This window comes from Phoca vitulina, unplaced genomic scaffold (genome assembly GCF_004348235.1).
Source record: "Phoca vitulina isolate PV1807 unplaced genomic scaffold, GSC_HSeal_1.0 scaffold12, whole genome shotgun sequence".
In the NCBI taxonomy this organism is placed as follows: Eukaryota; Metazoa; Chordata; class Mammalia; order Carnivora; family Phocidae; genus Phoca; species Phoca vitulina.
Window position 1 is genome coordinate 4127538 of NW_022589715.1, and position 26969 is coordinate 4154506.

Here is a 26969-nt window from a genome sequence, read left to right on the forward strand (position 1 = left end):
TCTCTCTCTCGCAAATAAATAAAAAATCTTAAAAAAAAAAAAAAAAAAAAAATTAGAAAGAGTACCTTAACAGGTAGGAAATATAATAGTCTAATCATGGAAGAGATTTGAGGCAAAAAGAAAAAAATATATATCTTGAACAAATTATTATTTTTAGAAGCTTGAGAGGTAATATTGTGTAGACTACCTTGACCAAGGGAGAGACCAGAGGTAAAAAATTAAGAAGACCTCTACTGCAGTCACCCAGATATGAGGCTCATGAGGATCTGAACCAAGTTAACAACAGTATTAAAAATTAAATGATTAAAAATGGATTTAAAATATTAAATAGTTTACAAAACCAGATGCATGGCCGGGAGAGTGAGGACAAGAGAGTGAAACGCTGACTCAAAGCTGATTCTAGACTTCTAGAAAGGGTAAATTAGGGGCTGGGTATGGGGAGGAGAGGCAACTTGGTTTGTGAGAAGGATTTTAGAAAGGCTGAGTGAGTTTCAAGTTATAGCAGGTCACCCAGGTGACATTAGCAAGAAATCAGACAGAATTGTAACTGTGGAAAAATATCAGCACTACCTAGAGATGTAATTTTACAAGGCATCTATCTATATATAAAAAGAATCAACTAGAGTGAGAAGATTCAAATCAAAGAGAAACTGCTGGTAAGAAAAAAAAAAAGAACAATCTAATCTGGCGAACAAGTATCTGAACGGTGGACTAGAGGGAGAAATAAGTAACCCAAAAGAGAGAAAGAGAACAAAGAAACTGAGAGGGAAGAAAATGAGACTAGTAGAAAACCAAAGGTACTAAATGTGGTCTGTACGGAGAAATTAACAGTGAAATGAAAGAGAACAAATAGGATGACGGTACTAACGGATAACAGAGCTGAGAAAGGGGTTTCTTTTGTTGTCACTATTGGTTTGGTTGGTTTTTAAAAGGGAAAAGCTAAAACAGCACTGCCATATGGATACCACCACTGGCATAATGGACTCAGCTCTATCTCAAGTTAAGAACCATCACTTGATTACAAACTCCATGTGACCTGGAACTGTATCTGCTTGTTCTCCACTGTTAATCCACAACGTATTTTCTATGAGGCTTTGGCAACTTTCGTATTTCCATATGTTAGCCTTTTTTGTGCTCATTCTCACTTACTTGGCTAGCTATAAGGAGCTGGGAAACTAATTTTTGATGAAAAAAAAGCAGGCTTAAGGATAAAAAAAAGTCAGAATTTTAATTCTAAATTCTGGAAAACTGGGACATTTCTATTTTATTAAAAATAATAGAGTTTAAAAAGTTTAAAATCATAATATATTAGTAATGCAACTATAAACAAAACTGGAAAGGTAGAATACAAAGTAATGAAAACTAGATAGTTTATTTAAAGCCAGATTTATCTTCACAGAAAAAAAAATATTCAATTCGTTATTTAGAAGGAATAAGGAACATGTATAAAATTTGAAGGCATGGGTTTTAGAAAAGAAAAAAAAGTGTTATCTGACCCTGCTGATTGTAAAGACTTTTCAGGACATGATGCCAAAGACATTTCCTGGCAGTCAGTGTTTAACACACAAAGGGAGAAGAAAACAAACCTACACTCACAGCTACCAAAACCCAAGCACCACTGGCTGCAGCTAAGATCAAACTGCAATTATGAAGCCAGGGGCATCCCTGAAATGAGCTCTGTCAGAATGACCTGGCAGGGCCCAGGCCATGCTCTACACAACAGAATACAGATACTACTTGCTCTCAAAGGCTCTTTCCAGGGGAAGTCATAAGGCGGAACTAGCTAGCAGCAGGAGGGACAGATACATGGCTCCTCCACATTCCACCATATATTGTACACTCACGAAATTTATTACAAACACTGTAAATATCAAAGATGTCTGAGACACAGGACCTGTCCTTATGGTCAAAATTTAGCTAAGAGACATGATATACATATTCAAACACATGTATTTAATATATATTCAGTAACAATGTAGCCTAATATAGGATTCATTTATTTAAGAACCATTTATTAAGCAGCTACTATGTGCCAGTAACTGCTGGACCTTAGGGAAATAAAAACGCCCTTAAGTGACTCAGAACCTAGTGAGGAAACAAATATGCAAAGTATGAGATGGGTGGTGTAACTGAGACACAGAAGTTCTCACCACTAATCCTCTCTCAACCAAACCTCTGGATTAACCAGTATTCTTCAGTCCCTTTGTAAAACACTGCTCAACGCCTAGGGCACATTAAATATTCACAGCTGGAGTATGTTCTTCTTTACAGTTCACCCAACCACTGCGGTTATCTCAGTCGAGTTGTATAAGCTTACCAAGAGTCAACTTGGTTTCCTCCCAAACCTGTTTATGTCAGTTGCACTGTTGCTTTGATTAGATAATTCAATTAAACATTACATAAACCAATAAAATACAGGTATGAAAAGAAAGACTAAGTTGAATGCTTTGGGAAGACAACAAAGGAAACCTACAAAAAATACTGCTGTCGAATTAAATGTGAGTGAAACAACTGTAAAAGAATAGGGAAAAGTCATAAAAATCCACGATTATGCACTGTATACTTTACCCAAGGAAAACCAAAACCAGAAATCACAAGCAATGCATCATAATTGTAGCTTATTCAAGAAAGACAACATAAAACTCCAATCAGCATTCTTAAAAAAAAAAAAAAAAAAGTGAAGGGCAGGGGGGCTTGGTCTCACAGTGGCAAATGAGTATGCCTTTATATATTAACTTAAATGACTTGGTATCATTTCAACCAGATTAACCGCCCAACTACTGGTCAGGATGGTGTTTCTGTCTTATATATACAAGCTTTTAGGAGAGCATGAAGCTTCACAATGTCTAGAGGTCAGAGAGGTTTCCCAAAGAAGGTAAACTGAATCTTGGAAAAGGATTAGAGATTTACCAGGCAGACAAGGGAGGGAAAATATCCCAACCCTATACATTGACTCAGAAGCGTAAGAGAAGAAGAAAAATGTCAAAATATTTCCTTCCATTTACCATGCCCAGGCCCATCACTCAAACTTTTCTTATGGGAAATTATTTATCCTCTTTCATCCATGAATTAGGCGTAAGCGTTAATATGTACCACAAAGAGCTTTGCTAAGATTAAAATAGATTACACATGTAAAGTGCTCTGCACTGTATCCAGCACATGGTAAGAGCTCAACAACAAAAAAAACCCTATCATTATTTTTGGAGGGTAAAGGAGAAAGGAAAGGAAACAAGATAAAGTATTGGGTTCAAGTACTGAGACCATGGTACCATCTTCCCCAACTAACTACTCTTTAAAGTTCAGTAAGTGTACTGACCCAGATCTCTGGGCTCCTCCTTGTTCCCTTTTAGCTTTATATGAATCCACATTCCTTGGGAGCAGGTTTTGGTTGTGCATATAATTTGGCTCCTTTGCTGACTGCTTAACCTTCTCATTTAGGAAATACAAACAAAACAAACAAAAAAAACGAGAACAAGTCCCAGACTGAGCTGTAATTTTCCATGAAGTGAAATTGGTATCACCCTTGTGGAATCTGACATCTTGTTTATTTCTCCTAACTAGATATGCTGGTATTGGATCCAATTTCTGTCCCGTGTAAATGAGTGCTAATGGAACCTGTGTCTAACACTCCCCTCGCCCTTTCCTTGGATCTCTACAGTGCAGTTATGCCAAGAACCTACTCACCACACCCAAAATACCTATTCCACCCAACCCTATTCAATATTTCCCAAAGCTCCCCTTAATTCCAGGGCTCTGCTCCCTTACTTTTCTCCCAATCTTATCTACCAAAAAAAAAAAAAAATCTCATTTTTCCTTGTGCCATACTGCTTCTAGCCAACTCTACAATAAACTGTCCTTCTTACATATTAATCTTTTCTAATATTCCATCATCTTGTTCAGATAAGGTACTTTTGTAACAAAAGTTAAACAGCATTAAGTCTGCCAAAGAAAGTGATTTTCTTTCTTCAAATACTTTAATGCATAAGAGCAAATACATGGTTGACATATCATTGTTCAAACAGCATATGTAGGCTGAGAATGACCTAATAACCAAACCACTGCACAAAAGGTGATATGTAGTCAATAAACACTAACTATATTTTTAAAAAATACACACACACACAGAGAACTTAATTAGGCTACCATCAGCTGAAAAAGATCCGAATGTGCAGACTTTTTTAAAGAAATAAACATTTTATATCAGTATTCCCTACACAAAAATAAAATTATTAAAAGAAACTAGGGTGACACAATGTTTAACACTTTTGAGGAACACAAATTGTTGAAGACTTTCCTGAACCCCTTAAAATATAGTCATTTCACTAAGTTGTTCTGCTTGAAAAGTTTGAAATATGTGAGAAGAATTTACATTATGACAACTACTCAAGGCATAATTAATCATCTAAATATTATAATTCACTTGGCTACTTCAGATCAGAAGCAGCTACACAGGGTGAGGGAGCAATAAAAGGAGATGACGTAGTATGCAGAACAATGCCTGGGCCGGAGCAGTAGGACTCCTGGGTTCTAAACTAAATCTCCACCAAGTCACAGAGTGATCGAAGACAACTCACTCCATCTCTCTGTGGCCCTCACCGATAAAACAAAGGATGAGACTACTTAGGTTCAAAGGTCCCTCAGGAGGTAAAATACTCATAGTCTAATGAAGGGAACAGAAAATTGAGAGTAGAGATGGGGAGGGTGGGGGCAGAAAGTGTGTGTGTGTCTTTCCTTGTCAGCCCTAGAATTCTACAAGTGTTAAAACGAAGACTACAGACAATACATGCTCTAGGAATTAAGAACAAGTTCATGTGTGCAGTTTCTCCCTCCTGTCTGTGTCTGCTCCCCCCCACACCTCTGCTCCCCTCTGTCTCTTCTTTTCTTCTACCCTTTTTCCCCAGCTTCTCTCTAGCCTCAGGTTTCTTTCCTGAACTCCAAAGTTTCCTCTATTCCTATCTCCAGTCCTCAATGCTTACAGTTATTACCACCTATCACTACACATCTCTGGCCCGCCCCTTACTTCGGATACTGTCAATTTATTGTCCTTAAACCACTACTAACAGGGCAAAGAGAATCTAAGTAGCCACTATGTGCCAAATGGATCACTTAAACCAGATCTTGGCTTCTAAAATTTAATTAATTAATTTATTTATTTATTTATTTTTTTTAAAGATTTTTTATTTATTTATTTGAGAGAGAGCGAGAAAGAGCACATGAGAGGGGGGAGGGTCAGAGGGAGAAGCAGACTCCCTGCTGAGCAGGGAGCCCGATGCGGGACTCGATCCGGGGACTCCAGGATCATGACCTGAGCCGAAGGCAGTCGCTTAACCAACTGAGCCACCCAGGCACCCTAAAATTTAATTTAAATAAATAATATAGTTGAAAGCATTCTCTCCATAGAAATCTCAACAGCAAGAGCAAACCATTTAGACACCTATTATGGGTCATATACTTTGCATACTTAATCTTTTTTAAAATTACAACTACTCCTGTTTGGTGGGTGTATTAGAATTCACAATTTACAAAGATGAGGCCAGAAAAATTATATACTGGAAATGATGGAGTTAAGACCCGAACTTTCCATAGCCACATTATATGATAGGCAATAGATTGTTTTGTCAAATGGACCACCAAAGCAAGAAACTCCAAGGATCCCAAGGGCAAGTTTATTTCTAATGGCCCAGAATTGAAACCTAGATACCATTAATATTCATAAATCAGAAAGTATGGCTGACATCAAGTAGATAATAAGCTGACAAAGGGAAATCAGTGCAGATTATTTGGACTTCCAAACACCTTTCAAAGACTGATTAGTAAAGGGGTTTGTTTTAAATTCTGCTTAAATTACCAAGATTTTGGAGAGAAGTTGTAGTCTCCTCTCCTATCACTGGAACTCAAAGAAAAGTAGACTTAGATAGTAAATAAAGTTTAGGGCTAAATAAGGACATCTCGTAATAAAAAAGTATTATCAATGGTATTTCTCCACAGATAATTACTGGGCCATTCTTATTTATCAGTTTTTGAAAGTAAGATAATTCAGTTTCCAGTAATAATGTCCTGAATGAACTCTTCTACTGAAAACAGCTAAAAATTCTGGACAAAGTATTTTCACACTCATCTAAAAGGCAAAGCTGATAAGAAGTAAGGAATTATTTGGCCAAAATTGAAGGGAAAATGAATACCGAGTGAGGTAAGAGAACAAATGCCACTTTTGCCCTTTGGGTACTGGCCAATCGGAACAAATCTGAACCTCAGTTTGGACAGCCTTACAGGACCCAAAGGGCAAAATCAAAGACCAGGACCATCCAGAGTGAAAAGTCTAACAGATGATATGTCCCACATTTAGCTAAGACTTAGGGCCTTATACCTTCAAGGCAAACATGAAGAATACTGGTCCTCAAATGTATTTGCAACCAAAATTTGCATTAGCGGGATGGTTCAAATTCAAGCAATGAATTTATTTTAAATGGTTCTGGATTGGTAATGCCTCCAAACCTACCAGAAGCAAAGGCAAAGAACTTCTGAAGATACCTTCATCTGAGACCTCAGTTTAGTCTTATACTTTTTCAAGACAGTGAGCAGCACACAAAGATAACTGCATACAAAGAAGCAAGTCATTATGAACAAGAACCAGCAAGAACAAGAAATCACAGAGAGGTACCTCTAAGACCTCACATACAGTGAAGTACAGAGATACCAACTATAAAATAACTATACTTACTAGATTTAAAGAATAAAAGAGGAGTTGGGGCACCTGAGTGGCTCAGTCAGTTAAGCATCTGACTCTTGGTTTCAGCTCAGGTCATGATCTCAGGGTCCTGAGATCAAGCCCCGTGTCTGGCTGCACCCTCAGCACAGAGTCGGCTTGAGATTCTTTCCCTATCCCTCTGCCTCAGCCCCTCTCCCGCCACCCCCTCCACCCTGCTCACACACATTCACTCTCTAAATTATATAAATAAATAAAATCTTTTTTTAAAGAAAAAGAATAAATGACGACCTGAAAATATCTTCAGGAACAGGAAACTATTAAGAAAAGATCCAGCAAATTCAAAAAGAAACCAAACTGAACTTCAATAATAATCAAAATTACAAACTCACTGGATGACTTTAAAAGATTAGATTCAACTGAAGAGAAAATTAATGGACTGGAAGATGAATCAGAATAGATAGATAAAGAAGGTCTAAGGTACATGTAATCAGAGACCCCCCCAAAAAAGCTAACAGGATAGAGCAGAAATCTAAAGAGAGAATGACTGAGGATTTTGCAGATTTTCCAAGTTGCCTAACAAAGTCACAAACAAAAGAAATCTATACCCCAATACATAATAAAACTACAGAACACCAAAGTCAAGCCACAGTATTAAATGTAGCCAACAAAATAAGCTAGAAAACAGTAAAACAGAGTAAAATCTCCATATCTGTTGTTTTAAATAAGAAGAAAAATGATAAGCATTAGTGTGACTATCTCAGAAAGTTCTAAGGATCAAGCAAGATAGTATTTGAAAGGGCTTAAAAAAAAACTGTAAAGGTGGGGCTGGGTGGCTCAGTCATTAAGCGTCTGCCTTCGGCTCCGGTCATGATTCCAGGTCCTGGGATCGAGCCCCGCATCGGGCTCCCTGCCCCGCGGGAAGCCTGCTTCTCCCTCTCCCACTCCCCCTGCTTGTGTTCCCTCTCTCGCTGTGTCTCTCTCTCTGTCAAATAAATAAATAAAATCTTTAAAAAAAAAAAAAAAAAACTGTAAAGGTATCTGGAGAGTTAAGTGACAGCTTGTATAAAACCTATTTCATTCTTGGTCATTCAACCTCTCTGTGGGCCTCACTTTACCTGCGAAAGAAAGTTACAGCTGATTTTTTCCAAAGTTCATTCCAGCTCAAAGATTATCATTCTCTCTCTCAGTCAGAGAGAGGTGAATCCAATTATAATATTCTACTGGCTAAAAATAAAATGCTAGCTATCATCAGAAAGAATAATAGAAATTATATCCCAAATCCTATAAAAAGCCATCCATATCTGGAATACTAACACATGTGTTAAAATCATCGAACTATACATGTAAAATCAGAAACGAACAACTAAAGCAGTGGTTCTCATCCTTGCTGCATATAAGGACTACCAGGGAGCTCAAAAAAATACTAATACCAGCGGCCCTAAATCCTAAGATTCTGATTTAATTGGTCTGGGGTAGAGTCCAGGGAATGAATATTTTTTAAATTTCCCCCAGATTATTCTAAGATTGAGCTAAAGCTGAGAAATACTGAACTAAAGTGACAAACAGTAGGCTACGTTTTAAAAGAGTAAAACCTCTATAATCTTTCTAAAATATAATTAAAGATTATAAAATTATCAAGGATACAAATAGAATGAAAAATGATCCTGTTTACAAAATTGTACCATACCACAATGGTATAGGGGTTCACCTGCACCAAGTTCAAAGGAAATGGTTTAAAGAGCTGAATAAAACCAAAGATTGGTTTTATAGAGTGGTTAGGAAATTGATATGATTTGTTACCCAAGACATCATGCAAGTTAAGAAAAACACACTCAAGGGGCGCCTGGGTGGCTCAGTTGGTTGAGCGACTGCCTTCGGCTCAGGTCATGATCCTGGAGTCCCAGGATCGAGTCCCACGTCGGGCTCCCTGCTCATCGGGGAGTCTGCTTCTCCCTCTGACCCTCCCCCCTCTCATGTTCTCTCTCTCTCTCTCATTCTCTCTCTCAAATAAATCTTTAAAAAAAAAGAAAAAAGAAAAACACACTCAAAAAAATTTACACAAATTCCAAGATAACAGACACATACTGAGTTATAAGGAAAGCAAATACATGTGAAGTATATAATCAGTGTTGTGAGGCTGACAATTCACTCCTATGAAATGTCCCGTAGGGCCACCATCAGACCTGGAATATTAGACTGCCTGGTCCAGGATGACACTTACATGCTCTAGCATTAAAAGAGTTTACAACTAAAGATTATGCTTTTCTCTGAAGACAAGGATATAACAAAGAATGCAAATTTTACATCATATATTTGCTACCATTTATTCATTCAGCACTTATTTTGTGTTATGTGCCAGCCTCTGTGAGGTATTTTAAAACATCTCATTTAATCCTCACAAGGTAACTTATTAACCTCACCTTATACATGAGGAAACTAAGGTTCTCAAAGGTCAGAATTTGTTTGCCATGTTTGCCATAAAGTAGTAAGTCTTAGAGAAAAGACTTAAAGCAGGTCTATGCCATGTTGTCTCTCACCATAATTGTAAATAATAGTTGAAACACAAAATGAACTGTCATTTTAAATACTGTATCCATCTATATGCTCAGTAAATCTTAACAGTCTCATGAAGCTACTCAGTCAAAATAATTGAGTCATACATGACTCCTCTTCCTCACATTCTATTCTTCAGCACATCCTGTTGCTTCTACCTTCAAAAATGTATTCGGAATCCATTATACTTTGAATATGTATCAAAATATATATTCACTTATCTCATCACTACCACCTTAGTTCATCTCCAAGCCTGGATTATTAAAATAGCCCCCTAACTAGACTCCCTGACTCTTTTACTCTTGTCTTCCCTCTAAGTGTATTCTAAATCCTTGCAAAAGGTTCCTTTTAAAGATGGTGTTCCTCCTTTGCTCAAAACCTTTCAACCGTTGCCCATCTGGCAGAGGTAAAATCTAAGATCCTTACAATGGGCAAGACCCAGTGCCTCCGACATTTCTTCCATGCTTCTCCTCTACTCTAGCCACATGTGCCTAATTATTCCTCAAACATTCCAAGCATGCTCCCCCTGCCCCCCACGCCCCCCCAGCACTGTTCTCTAGGCCTAGAACATTCTTTCCTTACTTTCACCTTTTCAAGTCTTGCTCAAATGGCATCTCATCAGTTAAGCCTTTCTTCCCCACTCCACCCTCAAGCATTTCATATCCCACTTATACCACGTTATCATGGTGCTCGCTACCATCTAACATTTTATGTATATAGGTATTTATTACTGTCTGCCTTCCTCCAGAATTTAAGCTTCATGACGGAAGGGTCTATTTTAATCATTCTTGTTTCTCCAGTGCCTAGAACAGGAGCTAGCATAAAGTGGATGACTGACAAACATTTGTTGAATGAAAATATAAATCTATAATGACAAAATTCAGATTAATAAACACTCCAGTATACAGTCCCTACACCACATGCCCTAAGCTACTCAATCATATCATCTTTTTCACACAATTTTAGCATTTGCAGGTAAATAGCAGAGCCTCCCCTACTATACACACCCCCCAAAATTAGGGCCAATAAATTTTATTTTTTATTTACATACTTGCTTTCTGTTAAGTCAGTAATTTTCAAATAGGTTCTTATTACCTCATAAAGTTCTTTCTTCCTATTCACTGCTAGTTCTTTTCTTTTATGCTATTCTAAGAAAATTTAAGCCCCCAACGTGATAAATACTGATTTTTCTGCATCTTGCTTGTACTATCATTCCAACTAGACTGCATGCTCTTTTGAGGTCCTCTAGCTCAATGTCTCACATACAGAAAATTCTCTCAAATGTTGTGATTAGTATTCCAACTCCGCTTCCTTTCACAAATATAAAGCTCAGTAATAATTCTAACCATTCTTTTCCCATGAATGACCTAGTCTCATCTGAACGGTGGTAGTGAGGTGGGAGGGAGATTATAAAAAATAAAGAGAATTCTACATTAACCAAGATGGGCAAGGGGCGGGGGAAATGACAAGTTTGCATCACAATGTAGCTGGTTCCTTCCTCCCAAGACCTGAAGAAGGAAGGAAGTGGAAAAGGCAAGCCAGGTAGATGAGAGCTTGGATTGCCTTGCACAACTCTGCACTAGCAACCTGAAAGAGCAGGACTGACAGGTTCCTGAAGGGACAAATTAGACTTAATCTTAAAGGTATTTTTGTTGACTGTAGTGTTAATGACTTGAGAAGAGATTCAAAAATCAAAAGGGGGACACAAACTAATCCAAATTTCATCGTCGGGGCGCCTGGGTGGCTCAGTCGTTAGGCGTCTGCCTTCGGCTCAGGTTGTGATCCCAGGGTCCTGGGATCGAGCCCCGCATCGGGCTCCCTGCTCTGCAGGAAGCCTGCTTCTCCCTCTCCCACTCCCCCTGCTTGTGTTCCCTCTCTCGCTGTGTCTTTCTCTGTCAAATAAAATAAATGAAATCTTAAAAAAAAAAAAATTTCATCGTCATTCATTCAACTCTTACTTCATATCGTTTTTCTAGAAAAATTCCAATGGCAAAAGAAAAATGAAGGGATATATTCAAAATTTATTGATGTTGATGAAATGATTTTAAAAACATATTTTAAATTGTGAGATTCCTGCAACTCTCGCCCACAAAATACAAAACAAAAGCAGAACAAATATACTTAATATTTGTTCTGTTTGGAAAATATGACACATATTTAACGTTTAACGTTTCTCCATGGATGCTTAAATTAATGTGAGCACAAACCAAAAGATACTGTAAAAATGTACCGCCTTCAATGTAATGAGCACCAATGGGAAACCTACCTGAACTTTAACATTTACCATAAATAACCTGGGAAGTAGCGCGCGTGCGTGCATGTGTGTGTGTAAAACTGAAGAGTGACTACAATTAATTACAGGTAAACTGAAAAGCTGAAACGGAGGAGTGGAGGGGGAGCACCGGGAGATCCGACAAGCGGTGAGATGAGTTGGAAGTTCCCAAACCTCCAGAAGTAAGAAGGAAAGAATTATTATTTTGTTTTTTGACCAAATTAGTGTGACTCGCCTTCCCTAAACTGGAAATTAAAATTTAAGCAGTCACATACAAAAATCATTCTCCACACCTGAACAACGTTAAAGTTAAAGCCTGTCTTTCACACTTCCTTGAAGTCTGAAATCCACAAGCTCATTTATAGAATGCAGTGCTAATAAAGTGAATTACTAATAAATTTGAATGAAGCATTTAAGTCTGCTTGTTATTTATACAGACATGGTCAGATTTATTTTGAGAAAAATTACAAATATCCACAGACTAGATACTGAAGTACATAAAAGAAATAAAAAAGGCTGCCAAAGAATATAAACATACAACTGTACAAATAACGAGAAAAAATTCTAATAACTATGGGTCATGCCTCGCTTCATTCAACTCCTCCCAGAGGCCTTCCTCAAACACCACATCTAAAATAAAATAGCTGCCCCTCTCACACTCTATCCCTGTACCTGATTTATTTTTCTCATCCAAGTTGCCACTATGGTCCAGTATATTATATACTTGCATTTGCTGACTGTTTGCCGACTAAAATGTAAGCTCTATGAGGGCAGAGTTGCTGTCAGTTTTGTTAATCCCGGGGCCTAGAGGCACACAGCGGGCACTCCTCAATAAACGTACTGGATAAATAAAAGATGAAACTGAAGTTCGGAGAGGCGAAAGGATTTCCTCAAGGTCAGAGCTAGAAGCAAGCACAACCGGTACTGTAAGGCTGTCTACTCCCTCTCTCCCCAGCCACTTCCACTATGCCAAACCACCCTGTTCCAGCACATGATTCTATTTAACAGATTTCTCCTTTTCTTTTTTTAAGTGCCAAAGAAAATACATGTTACCAAAAAAAGTGACACACTGGATAGCATTTTAACTTCAAGTGTTTCACCAACCAAAACTATACTCAGATTTCATGAGAATACAGGATTAGCCAGTAAAACAGAAAGGCACAGCTACTCAGTTCTTTAAGTTCCTTGTGAAATTGGTATGTGCCTTGGAAGTTTTAAGAACAGCCACTGAAACCTACTTAGCAATTCAGAATGGCCAATAAAGGATCAGCCTCACTTTCTTCTAAGAGCCCACAACAGCTCCCTCCTGGATATACTTTATCTTGCAGATTATGCAAGGAAATGTAACCAACTTTAAAGTCCCTTTTAGTTCCTTTCAAAGTACAAGTCAATCTCACAAAACACTGGACATAAAATTAACCCTTGGGAAGTTTCAGATTCTGAGAACAGGAAACCATCTCTGAACCATCACCTGACTGTATCATCTAGGTCCTTCATTCAAAATCCATGAATCTGAAATACCTAAAAGAAACGCGGGAGGGGGTAAGGAAGAGGAAAGAGGAAAAAAAACATTTACATGTATCTAAAAAGAAGCTGATATTCCTAATAATACTTTCGCCCAACATCTGCTTCTCGCCTAAAGTCCAGGCCCCTCAGACACAACTTCTGCTGTCTTTAATCACCTTCCTTTCAGAGAGAGAGGCCAACTACCAACACCTTCCGCAGGGAACATCTCTAGACCTAGGATGGGACTCACTAGGGCAGAGAATGATTTGCTCGACGTCTCTCAAAACTACTGTCAGCCCAATTAGTAAACTGAAAGGGACGACCTAAAATGTGGGAGGGCAAAAGAGTTGGAAAGAGACTGAGTTAAGAGTGGGAAGGAGCAGACGAAAAGGAGCGGGGAGGGTAAACAACGCATCAAGGGCGGGAGTGGGAACCCAGGTCAAGGAAGTGGGGTCAGCGAAAGGCAAAGGTGAAGGGGGTAAAGGGACGCGGTTCTGGGTGGAATGGGCGGGAGCAAATGGGGAGGGGACGAGCGGGGGCCAGAAGGGGGGGGGGGGGGCGAAGAGGCGGGATGAAGAGGGCCAGGCCGGGAGGGTCTTTACCTGCAGCTCCGCCCGCTCCACCTCCCACTGGGCTCTCTCAACCTCGAAGCGGGCCCACTCATGCTGCAGGAAGTGCAGGATCCCAGGGAGGCTGTATTGGGCTCGCGCCGCCCCCGCTGCAGCCGCTCCGTCGCCGGCCGCGGCAGCCTCCGCCAGAGGCCCGAGACCCTTGGCACCGCCGGCGCCCGGGTGGTTGTTGCTGAAGAAGACGCCGGGACCCGCCTGCTCGTCCATGGCGGCCGCAGAACCCTCGGGAGCTGCCCAGGCGCCCAGCAGCGGAGGCAACCGCGGCGGCCAGCAGCGCCTCCTCCTGCCTCCGCCGCTCCCCGCCCACACCCCAGTCAGCAGGGAGCAGCCGCCTGGGCGCGGGGGCCGGCCGAGCCCGGGACGGGCCGGGAAATGGGTCAACTGCGGCGCGCGGGCGGCCCGGGGCTTGCTGGGAAATGTAGTCGCGGGGTGTGGCGCCGGCGAGCGCGGCCGCGGCGGCCTGTGGGGCGGCCAGCGGCTCGGGCGCGTCTGCAGCCCCGCCCCCCGGCCCGCCCCGGCCCGCCCCTGCCCGCGGCGGTGGGGGCCGGCCGGGCCGGGAGCGCGGGTTTCCTCACCCGCCCGGCGGGTGCAGGCGGGCTGTGCGCCAGTCCCTCTCGCACACGGAAGTTCTTGGGCGGCGCGCCCTGTTGCACATACACACATACACACACACACACACACACACACACGGAAGTTGTCGCGCCAAGATACCAGCCCGAGCCGCACATCTTTCAGTGCTTCCTGGTAGTTCTGTTAAGAAACAAGCTCAAAGCGAAGTTCGGAGGTCAGGCTCCCGGGCGGGGATCCTCCAGCTAGTTGGAACTCAATCCTCTCCCTTTGGCTCCGACTTCAGTGTTTCTCTGGCCACAAACACTCCTCAGTTTTGGCAATCTTATCGCTGTCGCTCCCCCCTTTCTCTTTTCTCTTGGGGGTTCAAACCTGTTGCCTGATCAGTTTTCACTAATAAGGAACTCTGATCACTCTCCTAAACTAGTCCCCTTTCAGCTTCTAAATTCTGGGTTGTTGGCAGCTCCTCTGAAACATTGCTACTCCTGAAGTCCCTTTCTCCTGCAGTCAGTCTTGCAGTAAATCCAAATCCTGTAAAGTTTCAGATATCCGAGGCTGCGACTTCGGTCTCCTTTTTCCTACCTTTTCCCGCGCAGTTTTTACTCAGTTCAACTCAACAAATATTTGATTGTCAGTTGTTTCTGTCGCTGGGGATATAAAGATAAATGACACAGCTCCTATCATCAAAGGGACATTGGCAAGTATATAATCAATTCTCACAGTGCCTTAAATCAACACTGCCTGAAAGAACAAAGTCCCTTTCTCTTCCCTAGAACTGGCTTAGGTATCCAGGCACTTCTCCCTTTCCACCTGTCCCGTTTCTAGTTTCTGTCTTGGTTCACCTGCAAACTCTCAGCAATATTAGCCTACCAAAAGCACACCGAAGTCCTTTCAAGTGTTTCTCTGTAAATGTTATCCTTCCAAGTCCCTGAAATTATGTCACTATAAACTCACACTACAACAGTAATGAAAGGTACCTAAAAAAAAAAAAATTTAACAAATGAAAATGAAATGAAGCACTTATCTTGTCCTCATAACAAGTTATTAGTAATTCTTTTGTTGTGTGGGATGGACTTCTGGAATATCAGACCTGATGGCCATGAAAAAATTTAAAGATTTAGACTGGTTATTGACATGTCAGGGAAGGACATCCTGTTCCTATTCTCTCCCCCCAACCCCTCCCTTCCCATGGCTACTTGTGGAAAGGACAGGAAACACACTGTATCTGCCCTGGTTGCAAATAAAGATGGCAAGCTCTCTTTTCTCACTTATTGAATGTTTCTGCTTCATGAATTCATTCTTTATTAGAATAAAAGTTTGATCCAGCCTTGGCTAAATTCCCTGTGTCATAAATTAGTTTGGTTATAAGTGTCCTTTGAGACACTGCCCAGTCCTCTCATTTTACAGCTCAAGAAACTTAAGTCCAAAGAAGTTGAGACTTGTCCACAATGAGGCTTTGAGGGGATGGCACAGCCAAAACTAGAAACCAGAATTCCTGACTGCTAGTTCATTGATCTTTCTACTAACATGTTGCTTCCTTTCTTACTTATCAGACCTACCAGAATACCAAAGGGACAATAATGTCACCACAATGGCATATTTTTTCATCTGGAAGATTTAAGTACTCCTACAAGTTGTGAATGTTAAAAGGTTTTCTCTCTCTCTCTCTCTCTCTAATAGAAGACATGTCTGACAATTCCCTGAAATAAATTCATAACACGCTATAAAACATAATTAAATTTAATGGTAGCTATTTAAGAGCCCATAAGTCCTTTAGCTAGACTACCAAGAAAAAAAGAGAGAGGACTCAAATAAATAAAATCAGAAATGAACAAGGAAATACTACATCTGATAGCACAGAAATACAAAGGATAAGAGACTGCTATAAACAATTATACATCAACAAATTGGACAACCTAGATGAAATGGATAAATTCTTAGAAACATACAACCTATCAAGACTGAGTCATGAACAAACAGAAAATCTGAACAGACTGATCACTAGTAAGGAAAAGCAGTAATCAAAAATGTCCCAACAAATAAAAGTCTGAGACCAGATGGCTTCACTGGTGATTCCTATCAACATTCAAAGAAAGATTAATATCAATCCCTCTCAAACTCTTCCAAAAAATAGAAGACGAGAGAAGTCTTCCAAACTCATTTTATGGGGCCAGCATTACCCTGATACAAAAACCAGATAAGTTTGCCACACACACACACACAAAAATTATAGGCCAATATCCCTGATGCAAAAATCATTGACAAAATATTAGCAAACCAAATTTAACAATACATTGAAAGGATCATACACCACGGTCAAGTGAAATTTATTCCAGGGATGCAAGGATAGTTCAACATCTGCAAATCATTAAGTGTGATACACCATGTTGACAAAATTTAACAAAATTCAACATCCATTTTTGATTAAAAAAACAACACTCAATAAGGCAGATATAGAGGGAATGTACCTCAACATAATAAAGGCCATCTATGACAAGACAACAGCTAACATTATACTCAATTGTGAAAAACTGAAAGCTTTTCCTCTAAGATCAGGAAAAAGACAAGGATGCCTACTCTCACCACTTTTATTCAACGTAGTACTGGAAGTCCTAAACAGAACATTTAGGCAAGAAAGAAATAAAAGCCATCCACATTGGAAAAGAAGAGAGAAAACTGTCCTATTTGCAGATTTCATGACTTTATATATATAGAAAACCCTAAATACTCCATCAAAAAAAGTTAGAACTAATAAATGAATCCAATAAAGTTGCAGGATACAAAATCATTACACAAAAATATGTTGCATTTCTATATACTAATCACAAACTATCAGAAAGAGAAATTATGAAAACAATCCCATTTACAATTGCATCAAAAAGAATAAAATACCTAAGAATAAATTTGACCAATGAGGTGAAAGACCTGTATACTGAAAACTACCAGATATTAAGAAATTGAAGAAGACATAAATAAATGGAAGACTATTCCATGCTTAGGGATTGGAAGAATTAATATTGTTAAATGTCCATAGTACCCAAAGCAATCCACAGATTCAATGCAATCCCTATCAAAATTCTAAAGGCACTTTTCACAGAAATATAACAAACAATCCTAAAATTTGTATGGAACAATGAAAGACCCCAAATAGCCAGAGCAATCTTGAGAAAGAAGAGACTCAATTTCATTCCTCACTCTACAATTATCCAAATCTAGAAATCTTGGACAAATGGTTTAACTTTTTTTAGTCACAATTGTGTCATTTTTAATATGAGAATAATATTTACCTTATAAAGTTACCATGAAGATTAGATGAGAGAGGGGCGCCTGGGTGCCTCAATCGGTTAAGCGTTTGTCTTTGGCTCAGGTCATGATCCTGGGATCCAGCCCCCACATCAGGCTCCCTGCTCAGTGGGGAGTCTGTTTCTCGCTCTGCCCCTCCCCCACTGTGTGTGTGTGTGTGTGTGTGTGTGTGTGTGTGCGCGCGCGCGCGCACGTGCGCACGTATGTGTTCTCTCTCTTTCACATAAATAAATAAAATCTTTAAAGAAAAAAAAGATTAGATGAGAGAAAAATGTTAAGTCCCCTAGCATAGTGCTTGACATATAGCATAAACCAAATAATGATAGCTATTATTGTAGCAGAGTTCACAAGACTAACTAAATATAAATACTGGGGGCTCAATAACTGTTCTTTTTTCTTTCTCATCCCCATCCCCTGGTTAGAACTTTAATTCAGCATAGCTAAAATAATCTTTAAAAAAATAATGTCCATGCCTTGCCATTAAGCCTCAGACCTTAAGATGTTGCTGATTTCCTGGTCATTTCATTTTATAATTAGTAAAACCTGTGACACAAAAAAATAAAGTTTCCTGTCCAAGCACAGAGAGCAGCTGTCTAAATGTTGTTTTATGTATCGGTATAAGCAGTTTAAAGTGAAAAATTGTGAAATGCTAAACGGTTATTTAGATAATTGGAGTGTTTTCTCTTTTTGGTTTCTCTGGGTGTGTTATGTGGGATGGGGATTATAGTTCCACAAAATGACAAGTCATCTCCGTTCTCTCTCTTGTTTTTTTTTTTTTTTCTTCATTAAAATGAGTGGCTATTTAAACAAACAAACAAAAAACTGTCCAGGGGTCCCTGGCTGGCTCAGTGGTAGAACATGTGACTCTTGAGACTCTTGATCTCAGGAGTCTTGAGTTCAAGTCCCACGTTGGGTGTAGAGTTTACTTTAATTTTTTTTTTAATTGAAAAAATAAAAACCTCTCCAAAACGACCAGTTACTGACTTTTTAACTGCTGCAAGAAACGTCTTCAAATTGAACGTCATGGCTCTATCAGAATTCTGGTCAGAGAACAGAGACTGGACCGCTTGAGTGGAGATAGGCTTCCGCTGGCATGAAGAGAACTTTGGGGAACAGACGTGTGCAATAGCCCACTGTTCATCAGCCTCTGTACTCTCTGCCCACCCCCTTATTGCCCTCACCTCTCCCTGCTGCCTCCCCTGCCTCTGCCTTGCCTCAGCCTCCAAACTGCCTTCCTAGATTTAAAGTCTGGTAATGACTGGGTTGGGAAAACAGCCAATAACAAGTTGCGAAGTGAAGGAATTCCATTATTCGAAAACGTTCTTTGAATCCAAGAATTAAATCTACATCACAGTCACATGATAAGATGGGAAAATCGCCTCTGTTATTCTTTGTTATTATTACTATTATTTTCTTTTGGAAGAGTGTAGTTGAAATTAGAGAGTTGCTTAATTTTCATTTTAAGATGAAATCTCTGGGACTCCTAGGTGGCTCAGTTCATTAAGCGTCGGCCTTCAGCTCAGGTCACGATGCCGGAGTCCTGAGATCGAGTACTGCATGGGGCTCCATGCTTAGTGGGGAGTCTGCTTCTCTCCCTCTCCCTCTGCCACTCCCTCTGCTTGTGTGCTCTCTCTCTCTGACACATAAATAAGTAAAATCTTTAAAAAATAAGTAAATAAATGAAATGAAATTTCCTTTTATTTAACACATTTAAATAAATTCAACTATTTAATTAAATAAGATTTCATTTTGAAATTAAAATTAATTTTAATTTTGTAGTGACTAATATATGGAGGAAGAGATACTTAAAATCTAAAATCAGGATTGCTTTCACTATCTATATAGCTAACACTGCAGGAGACTAAAATGGTAATACAGCTCTGAAGCTGTAGCAAGACCTCTCTTAGAATATTGATGGTGACCAACTTAAGGTTCTATTCCTCTAAGCCAACCTTCAGTGGGTTTTTGAACACATGCTTTTTCTTTCTCCCATCAACTCCATCCCCTGCTTTCTCTTTTAACATTTCCGGTGAATGGAAGCTCTACTCTACAGGCTCTTGTCTTCCTCCTCTTCTTTTCTTTAATAACTATGGTGCCCCCATTTTTAAGGCAGGAATGGAATTTCCAACTATTCATGCATCTTCATTACATAAAAATAACCGTTGTGGGACTTGGGGTAGGGAGAGAACATTTTTATAAGCTGGCTCTTCCTGCCAACCATGCAACAGAGATGTACTGGTTTCCAGATGGAGCTTCTGCTCAGAAGAAGACACCCAATCTTCATGTAGATTTGAATTGCTCAGAACAGCATCTCCCCCTCACAAAACTCCTATCTGATAGCCCTGAAATATAAACTAAAATATAAACTAGAACTGAAGTCAGTTCTCAAAAGAAGTCAAATACGGTACATTATTATTATTATTATTATTATTATTATTATTATTATTTGCAAACATGACAGGGAAAAATCTGGGCTTTGTGCCAGAAAAACAAGAAAGATGAATGAGGTTAAAGAGGTCCACTACATTTTTGTCAGGTTTTGGAGACCCCTATTTTCTTAACTTTTTCCAAACAAGATTTGATGTGTTTTGCATGTAGTGTATATCTCTCTCCCTCTTCCCTACAGGCCCTCAATATGCTACTGCTGTTCAGAATGTATTAATTTTAGCACTTGCAGTTGTTCTCTGTAATGGAAAATTCTACCATTATCTATGTTATCTCCTTTCCCAGATTTCCCCCCCAGCTGCAGGACATGAAGTAACAAGAGGAGGAGTGGTTTGAACCAGCTCATACACACTTTCACATGAAATAATGTGTAACATTATAACCTGTAAGCTGATTGTATTCAAGCTTAAGGAGCCACTACATACATTTTTGTTACAGGAGAAAAAGATCATTTAAATAATTTAAATAATAGCATTTTTAGGATATGGCAATAGCCAAATTAATGCTGCAACATTTTTATGAGAATGCACCAGATTAAAACATGAAGGAGGAGTATAAATTAGTTAGCAGAAGGTGAAATGGAGCTTTTTAAGCAAAATTCAAACACCTGAGGAAGAAAAGTATATAGTGCATTTGGAAGAAGTCCAATATACCTGACATAAAGAGCAAGAGAAAAGTAATAACAATTATCATTTTTATACCTAGTACTTACCGAGCATTTACTAAAGAAAAAAATAATGCATTTTGTATGCATTAACTCGATCCTTACAATGTCCTTAAGAGGTAAGCACTAACATTCTTTTTTTTTTAAGATTTTATTTATTTGTTTGAGAGAGAGAGAGAGAGTGACCAGTGGGAGGAGCAGAGGGAGAAGGACAAACAGACTCCACGCTGAGCACGGAGCTTGTGTGGGGCTGAAAGCAGGGCTCTATCCCACAGTCCTGAGATCACGACCTGAGCCAAAATCAAGAGTCAGACACTTAACTGACTGAGCCGCCCAGCTGCTCCTAACATTATTTTCATATGACAGAAAGGGACACTACTATATGGCCATAGGACCTGCATAACGAGGTGAAGTAGGCAGGGGCCAGATTATGCAGGGCCTCGCAGGTCACCTTAAGGAATTGGGTCTTTTTGCTAAGGTAAGCAACTGGAGAGTTTCCAGCAAGGTATCAGATTCAAATTTATAAAGATCATCTCTGTTTCTTTGTGGAAAATATAATATTAACTGACATTTCCAAATTGTTTTCTAAGGGTCAGGCACTATTTTAAGGTCATTTACAAGTATTAATTTATTTCACCCACAGCTACTCTATAAAATAGATATTGTTATTTTCATTTCACAGATGTGAAAACTGAGGCACAGAGAGGACGAGTGACTTATCCAAGGTTACACAGCTTGTAAATAATGGAGCCAGATACAAACCTAGGAAAATTGACCCTACAGTCCACACCCAGGACTTTGCTGTAGTGCAACCAGATGTGCTGATCTGCTAGGATGGTGACAATGGCAATAAAGATTCAGAGGGATTTGACAAGATATTTAGGAAACTTGGTGATGAACTAAGCATAGTGAGGGAGAAGGTGGGAACTGTCAAGGATGATACCGAGATCTATGTCTTACACAACAGGATAAAATAGTTGTCCTATTTATTGGGAGATCATGAGTGGAGAAGTTAGTTTTTAGATAAGGAGGTGAAGAATCCGATTTTAAATTAATTGAGTTTGAGGAATCTCTGAGACAACCAATGGTAGGTAGTCACATTTCAGGTATGAAGAGCAGACAAGAGTCTACGTAGATCTATCCTATGTAGAAATTCCTGCCTTGGGGCACCTAGCTAGCTTAGTCAGAGGGGCATGTGACTCTTGATTTGGGGGTCCTGAGTTCAAGTTCCACATGGGGTGTAGAGATTACTTAAATAAATTTTTAAAAACTTAAAAAAAAACCCTGCTTATTCTTTATCAAACCATACTTCATACCATTCCCTCCAACTACTTATCACAACCTGTGACTATTTTATATCTCTCCCCAGGTAGAGTGTAAACATATCATGGCCGATTCTTTGCTTGGCTATTCATTATTTTATTCCCAGTGCCTGGCATATAGGTGTTCCATAAATAATTGTCCAACGAATGAGATAGCATTAGACCATCTTACCACAAAATCTTTGACAAACAGGAATTCAAGTTCTCCTTGTATATGTCCAGTGTAAAAGAATGCACTATCATCAGGCAATCAATTTTAACAGCTCTCTTAGGAAATTCTCATTTTACATTCGATTGCAGACTACTTGAGACATTGACCTGTTGGTGCAATCAGCTATCTGGTCCACCCATCTGAAGATGAATGACCATGCTTCCCTTCCTTATTCTCAGTTCCTCTTTATCCCTTGGCTTGGATAGACATCAGTCTGTCATTGCTCTTGATATGTGGCATCTGAAGCTGATCGCCCAGCCCCAAGCCCTGGCCTCACACACACACACTGGATCGTTCAGTACATAGAGTAGGACTGTCACCTTCCTTGTTTTAACTAGCGTATTTTTACTAAAAGCAGCCAAACTCTATTAAGCCTTATGGTGATTGAACCTAGCTTCATAAGGATTTACAGTCAACTAGAATGCCCTTTATAAAAAATGTTTAGGTATACCCAAATAATTGTGATTTAATGACCTTCCCAGGTATTTTCTTGGAATTTGGAAAACAGTGACCCAGTTTCATTTTCACATCTGTTAGTTCAAAAAGCATCACTTTCTAAAATTCAGCAGTATGTCTTAAAATTTAAAATCTGTCATATTTTTATAACCCCTTTAATCTATCCCAAGGAAATAATCTACAAAGTTTCATATTTTAAAAGTCAATGCAGCATTATTTATGAAAATGTAAACACTACAAACCAAGTACCCCCTGCAAAGGGTAATGGCTAATTCGATACTGGTACATCCATGTTAAGTAGTGATCAAAAGATGATGGTTACTAAGTCTATCCCATATTATTATTAGAGCAATTCTATGGGGGAAATGCTTATAAAATAAGTGGGCAGAAGCAGGATACAACATTCTACCTCAGGTTGATTACAGATGTGGAAGGAAATAGACTAAAATATTAACAGTAATTTGGTCTGTGTATGAATTGTGATAATTTTCCCAAAAATTTAATGAATGCAAATTTTATAATTAAAATTGATTTATAATAATATATAAAATGATTTTCCTTTTCCCCCTGACTCTACGTTTATGCTCATTGGGCAAGATTAAAGTCATGCCTCTTTCTTTTTTTTCCCCACAAATAAGAGAGGCATTTTCCTATACAAATGGAAATAAGTTGGAAAGAAGGAAGAGATTTAAAGAAAGCATGAACAATTGAAGTTAAAAGCTGGAAAAGCCAAACAAACTTACTTAAATTTTCATGGATTCTTTTTTTTTTTTTTAAAGATTTTATTTATTTATTTGACAGAGAGAGACAGTGAGAGAGGGAACACAAGCAGGGGGAGTGGGAGAGGGAGAAGCAGGCTTCCCGCTGAGCAGGGAGCCAGATGCGGGGCTTGATCCCAGGACCCTGGGATCATGATCTGAGCCGAAGGCAGATGCTTAACGATTGAGACACCCAGGTGCCCCTTCAAGGATTCTTTTGACTTACATCGACTTACATTGAAAGGGCAAACGGGGTATATGTGTATGAGAGAGACAATGTCTGAATGGAAACCTACGCATTCCAATGGCAAAAAGAGATTGAGAATTGTGGGTAGAGGACTAAAGCTGTGAACAAATTCTCCCGAAAGAAAAGAAAAAACAGTTGTACTGGTCACTTGTGCATGCATGGTTCTCACATATTTGTTTAACGACAGCACCAAAAACTTAGCTCAGGATAATATTTCTAATAATTAAGAAATTATGATTAAGACATGAAATTTTTAAGTAAAATTTTGTGAAGCCCATAAATAATAATTTCATAATTATTTAACTGTATTTCATAATTATTATTAATTTAGAAGTAGAAATAGGTTTGTAATGATTAAATTAGGTTTTTAAAATAATCCATGTGATAGAAAGCATTAAGGCAAGAAATTTATTTATAGCTGTACTCTAGCCATTTCTGGCAACAACCTAAAAATTCCAATTAAGAATGAAGAAAATGTGAGGCATAGTGATTCATATAATAAAATGTGTTTTGGGAAAATTGGGCTAATTGCAGACCTCAGTTAGCATTGTTTGAATGAAAAGTAAGAATGGATATAAAGTGTCTAGCACAGTGCCTGGTGCACCACAGAAATGGCAGCTCTTCTTGATAGTGATAATCTGCAATATTTAACTACTCTCTGGATTTAATGTATTTTATACTGTCCTACTATGATAGCTATTTTATATATATGTATATATACACATATACATATATACATATATATTTTATATATATGTAAAAACTATTAATCAGACTAAATAATATTAAAGGACTGGCGAAAGACTCACTCTCTGGATAAAAATAAGCAGGATAAATCCACAGAAATGTAGAATACCTAGTAAGTTTTCCTCTAATTTTATAGATGAGGGAATTGAAGCCCCCAAAGGTTAGGTTTTCTGAAGTTCTATCCCTAGTTGATAGCAGAACCTATTTGGAAAAGAGAAACCTGACTTCAAACTTTAGTTTTCTCTAATTAAATTCAGAATTCAAATGGACAATATGAACAAGAACCTGGAAAGTAAATAGAAAATACTTTCTTTTAATGTTAAAACTGCTCAGATTATGCTTCAGAAAGAATCCATTGGCTGTCATGATGCTTCTCCTTTTAGCTCCTTGATACCGGATGTTCAGAATCGAATAAGTATGATTATTCAGGTTGAGAAGAATCTCAAGAATTGGGCAGTGAAACAAATTAATAAATATAATTCTTCAAACAGAGCTTTTTTTATAAATACTATCACAGAAAACTAGAAGTTAGGTTGTCAGTGGCTCAGAGGAGTATAGAGAAAGTACAAAGTAGTCCTGGGGAGAGGGAAGGAAGGAAGGAAGGAAGGGAAGGAAGGGAAGGAAGGAAGGAAGGAAGGAAGGAAGGAGGGAAGGGAGGGAGGGAGGGAGGAAAGAAGGAGCTGAGGGAGAGAGGGAGAAAAAAAGAGAATCATTGTTAATGCATGGTGCAGTCTACCTCAAGGTGGGAAATGATGGAAAAAGTCTGGGAGGTACCAAGAATAGCAGAAAATAGCCAAAGCAGAAATAAACTTTATACTTCATAAATAGGTGAGTGAAGAGGGGTTATATGTGCAAGAAACAAGAAACAAGCAATTGAAGAACAGTGTGGCAGTTCCTTAAAAAGCTGAAGAGTTATCATTGAGTCAGCAATTCCATTCCTAGGTGTATACCCAAGAGAAATGAAAACATATGTCCACCGGAAACTCGCACACAGTTGTCCAAAGCAGTATTATTTCTAATAGGCGAAAGGTGGAAACAACCCAAGTGTCCATCCACCGGTGAATGGATAAACAAAATGTGGTACACATACAGCGGAGTATTATCCAGCCACAGAGAGGGAGGAAGTACTAAAGCATGCTACACGTGGATGAAGCTTAAAAACATCTAGTCAAGTGTGGCGCCACATCCGGGGATCTCCGCCTTCCGCTCCTTGGCTTGGGCGGCTTCCTCCCCCACACCTTTCACTCACAGAGGGCACCATGTGGTGAGGGGCCAGGGTTGGGGAGTTGGGCGGCTGTGCACATCCTAGCCACCTAAAAGGTGAAGATGTCCCAGGAGCATCCCAGACATCATGCCCTTGGTTGGTCACCACTGTCACGGTGACCTTGTTGGCAAACCTGGTCTCATCAGCCCGCCTCCTTCTTCCTCTGGTCTGAAGAAGCCTTCCTCTATCGCTTCCAGATTTGGAGGCCAATCACTGCCACCTTTTACTTCCCTGTGGTTCCGGGAATTGGATTTATTGGTCAATTTCTATTTCTTACAGTATTCTACACGATGTGAAACAGGAGCTTTTGATGGGAGGCCAGCCGACTATGTATTCATGCTCCTCTTTAACTGGATTTGCATCGTGATTACTGGCTTAGCAATGAATATGCAGTTGCTGATGATTCCTCTGATCATGTCAGTACTTTATGTCTGGGCCCAGCTGAACAGAGACATGATTGTTATCATTTTGGTTTGGAACACAGTTACGGCCTATTATTTACCATGGTTATCCTTGGATTCAACTGTATGACGGGAGGCTCGGTCATTAATGAGCTCATTGGAAATCTTGTTGGAGATCTTTATTTCCTCCTAATGTTCAGATACCCAACGGACTTGGGACGAAGACATTTTCTACCCACACCTGTTTTTGTACTGCTGGCTGCCCAGCAGGAGAGGAGAGGTGTCAGGATTCGGTGTGTCCCCTGCTACCATGAGGCAAGTTGCTGATCAGAATGGTGGAGTTGGGAGACACAACTGGGGACAGGACTTTCGGCTTGGGGACCAATGAAGGTCACAAGCCACTCCACTCAGATGAAGTTCTCCCAGTGCTGGGTGCAGTGTGCTTTAACAACCAAGTTCTAGCAAAAGCTGTTAGACCGACCATACTGAATGCAGTCTTCTGGTACATGATAAAATTTTTTAAATCCTGAAGAAAAGAATGTGTTCCTCAAGTTTCATGATTCTCATTCAAGTCCTTAGTGCTACAAAGAACAAATATCAACTGTGCAGATTTCAGAACTGACTATATTTTTTTGGTGTCTTCTCTTCCTTTTCTGTCTGAATAATGGGTTTTGGCAGGTCCTGGTCTGCTGGCACCAAGCTGGCCATCTGGGGTTGGGTCACCAAACCCTTGACAAAGGGACTCCTACCTCTTTCTTGCACACGTGCCTTGCTTCTTCTTCCTAACCAAAAATTTGCAGCTAGAGATGGTTTGCCCATAAAACGGTTCTGCCTTTGACAAGCTCTCTTATTGACTTTGGCAAGGCCCAGTGGCAAAGAACTTGTCCACCATTTTCCCTCCTTTGGTGGCAGAAG

The 26969-nt window shown here is 39.5% G+C and overlaps 1 protein-coding gene and 1 pseudogene across 1 annotated transcript in view; one reads left to right on the top strand and one right to left on the bottom strand.

The window, feature by feature from the left end:
- Positions 1-14030, bottom strand: part of STRN (striatin) — a 93213-nt gene extending 79183 nt beyond the window's left edge. The window contains exon 1 of the mRNA XM_032410291.1: positions 13643-14030. Coding sequence (XP_032266182.1) covers positions 13643-13876 — 234 coding nt within the window. The 5' untranslated portion in view covers positions 13877-14030. The remainder of the gene's footprint in view (positions 1-13642) is intronic.
- Positions 13875-26442, top strand: LOC116636401 (annotated as a pseudogene).
- The last annotated feature ends 527 nt before the right edge of the window (positions 26443-26969 follow it).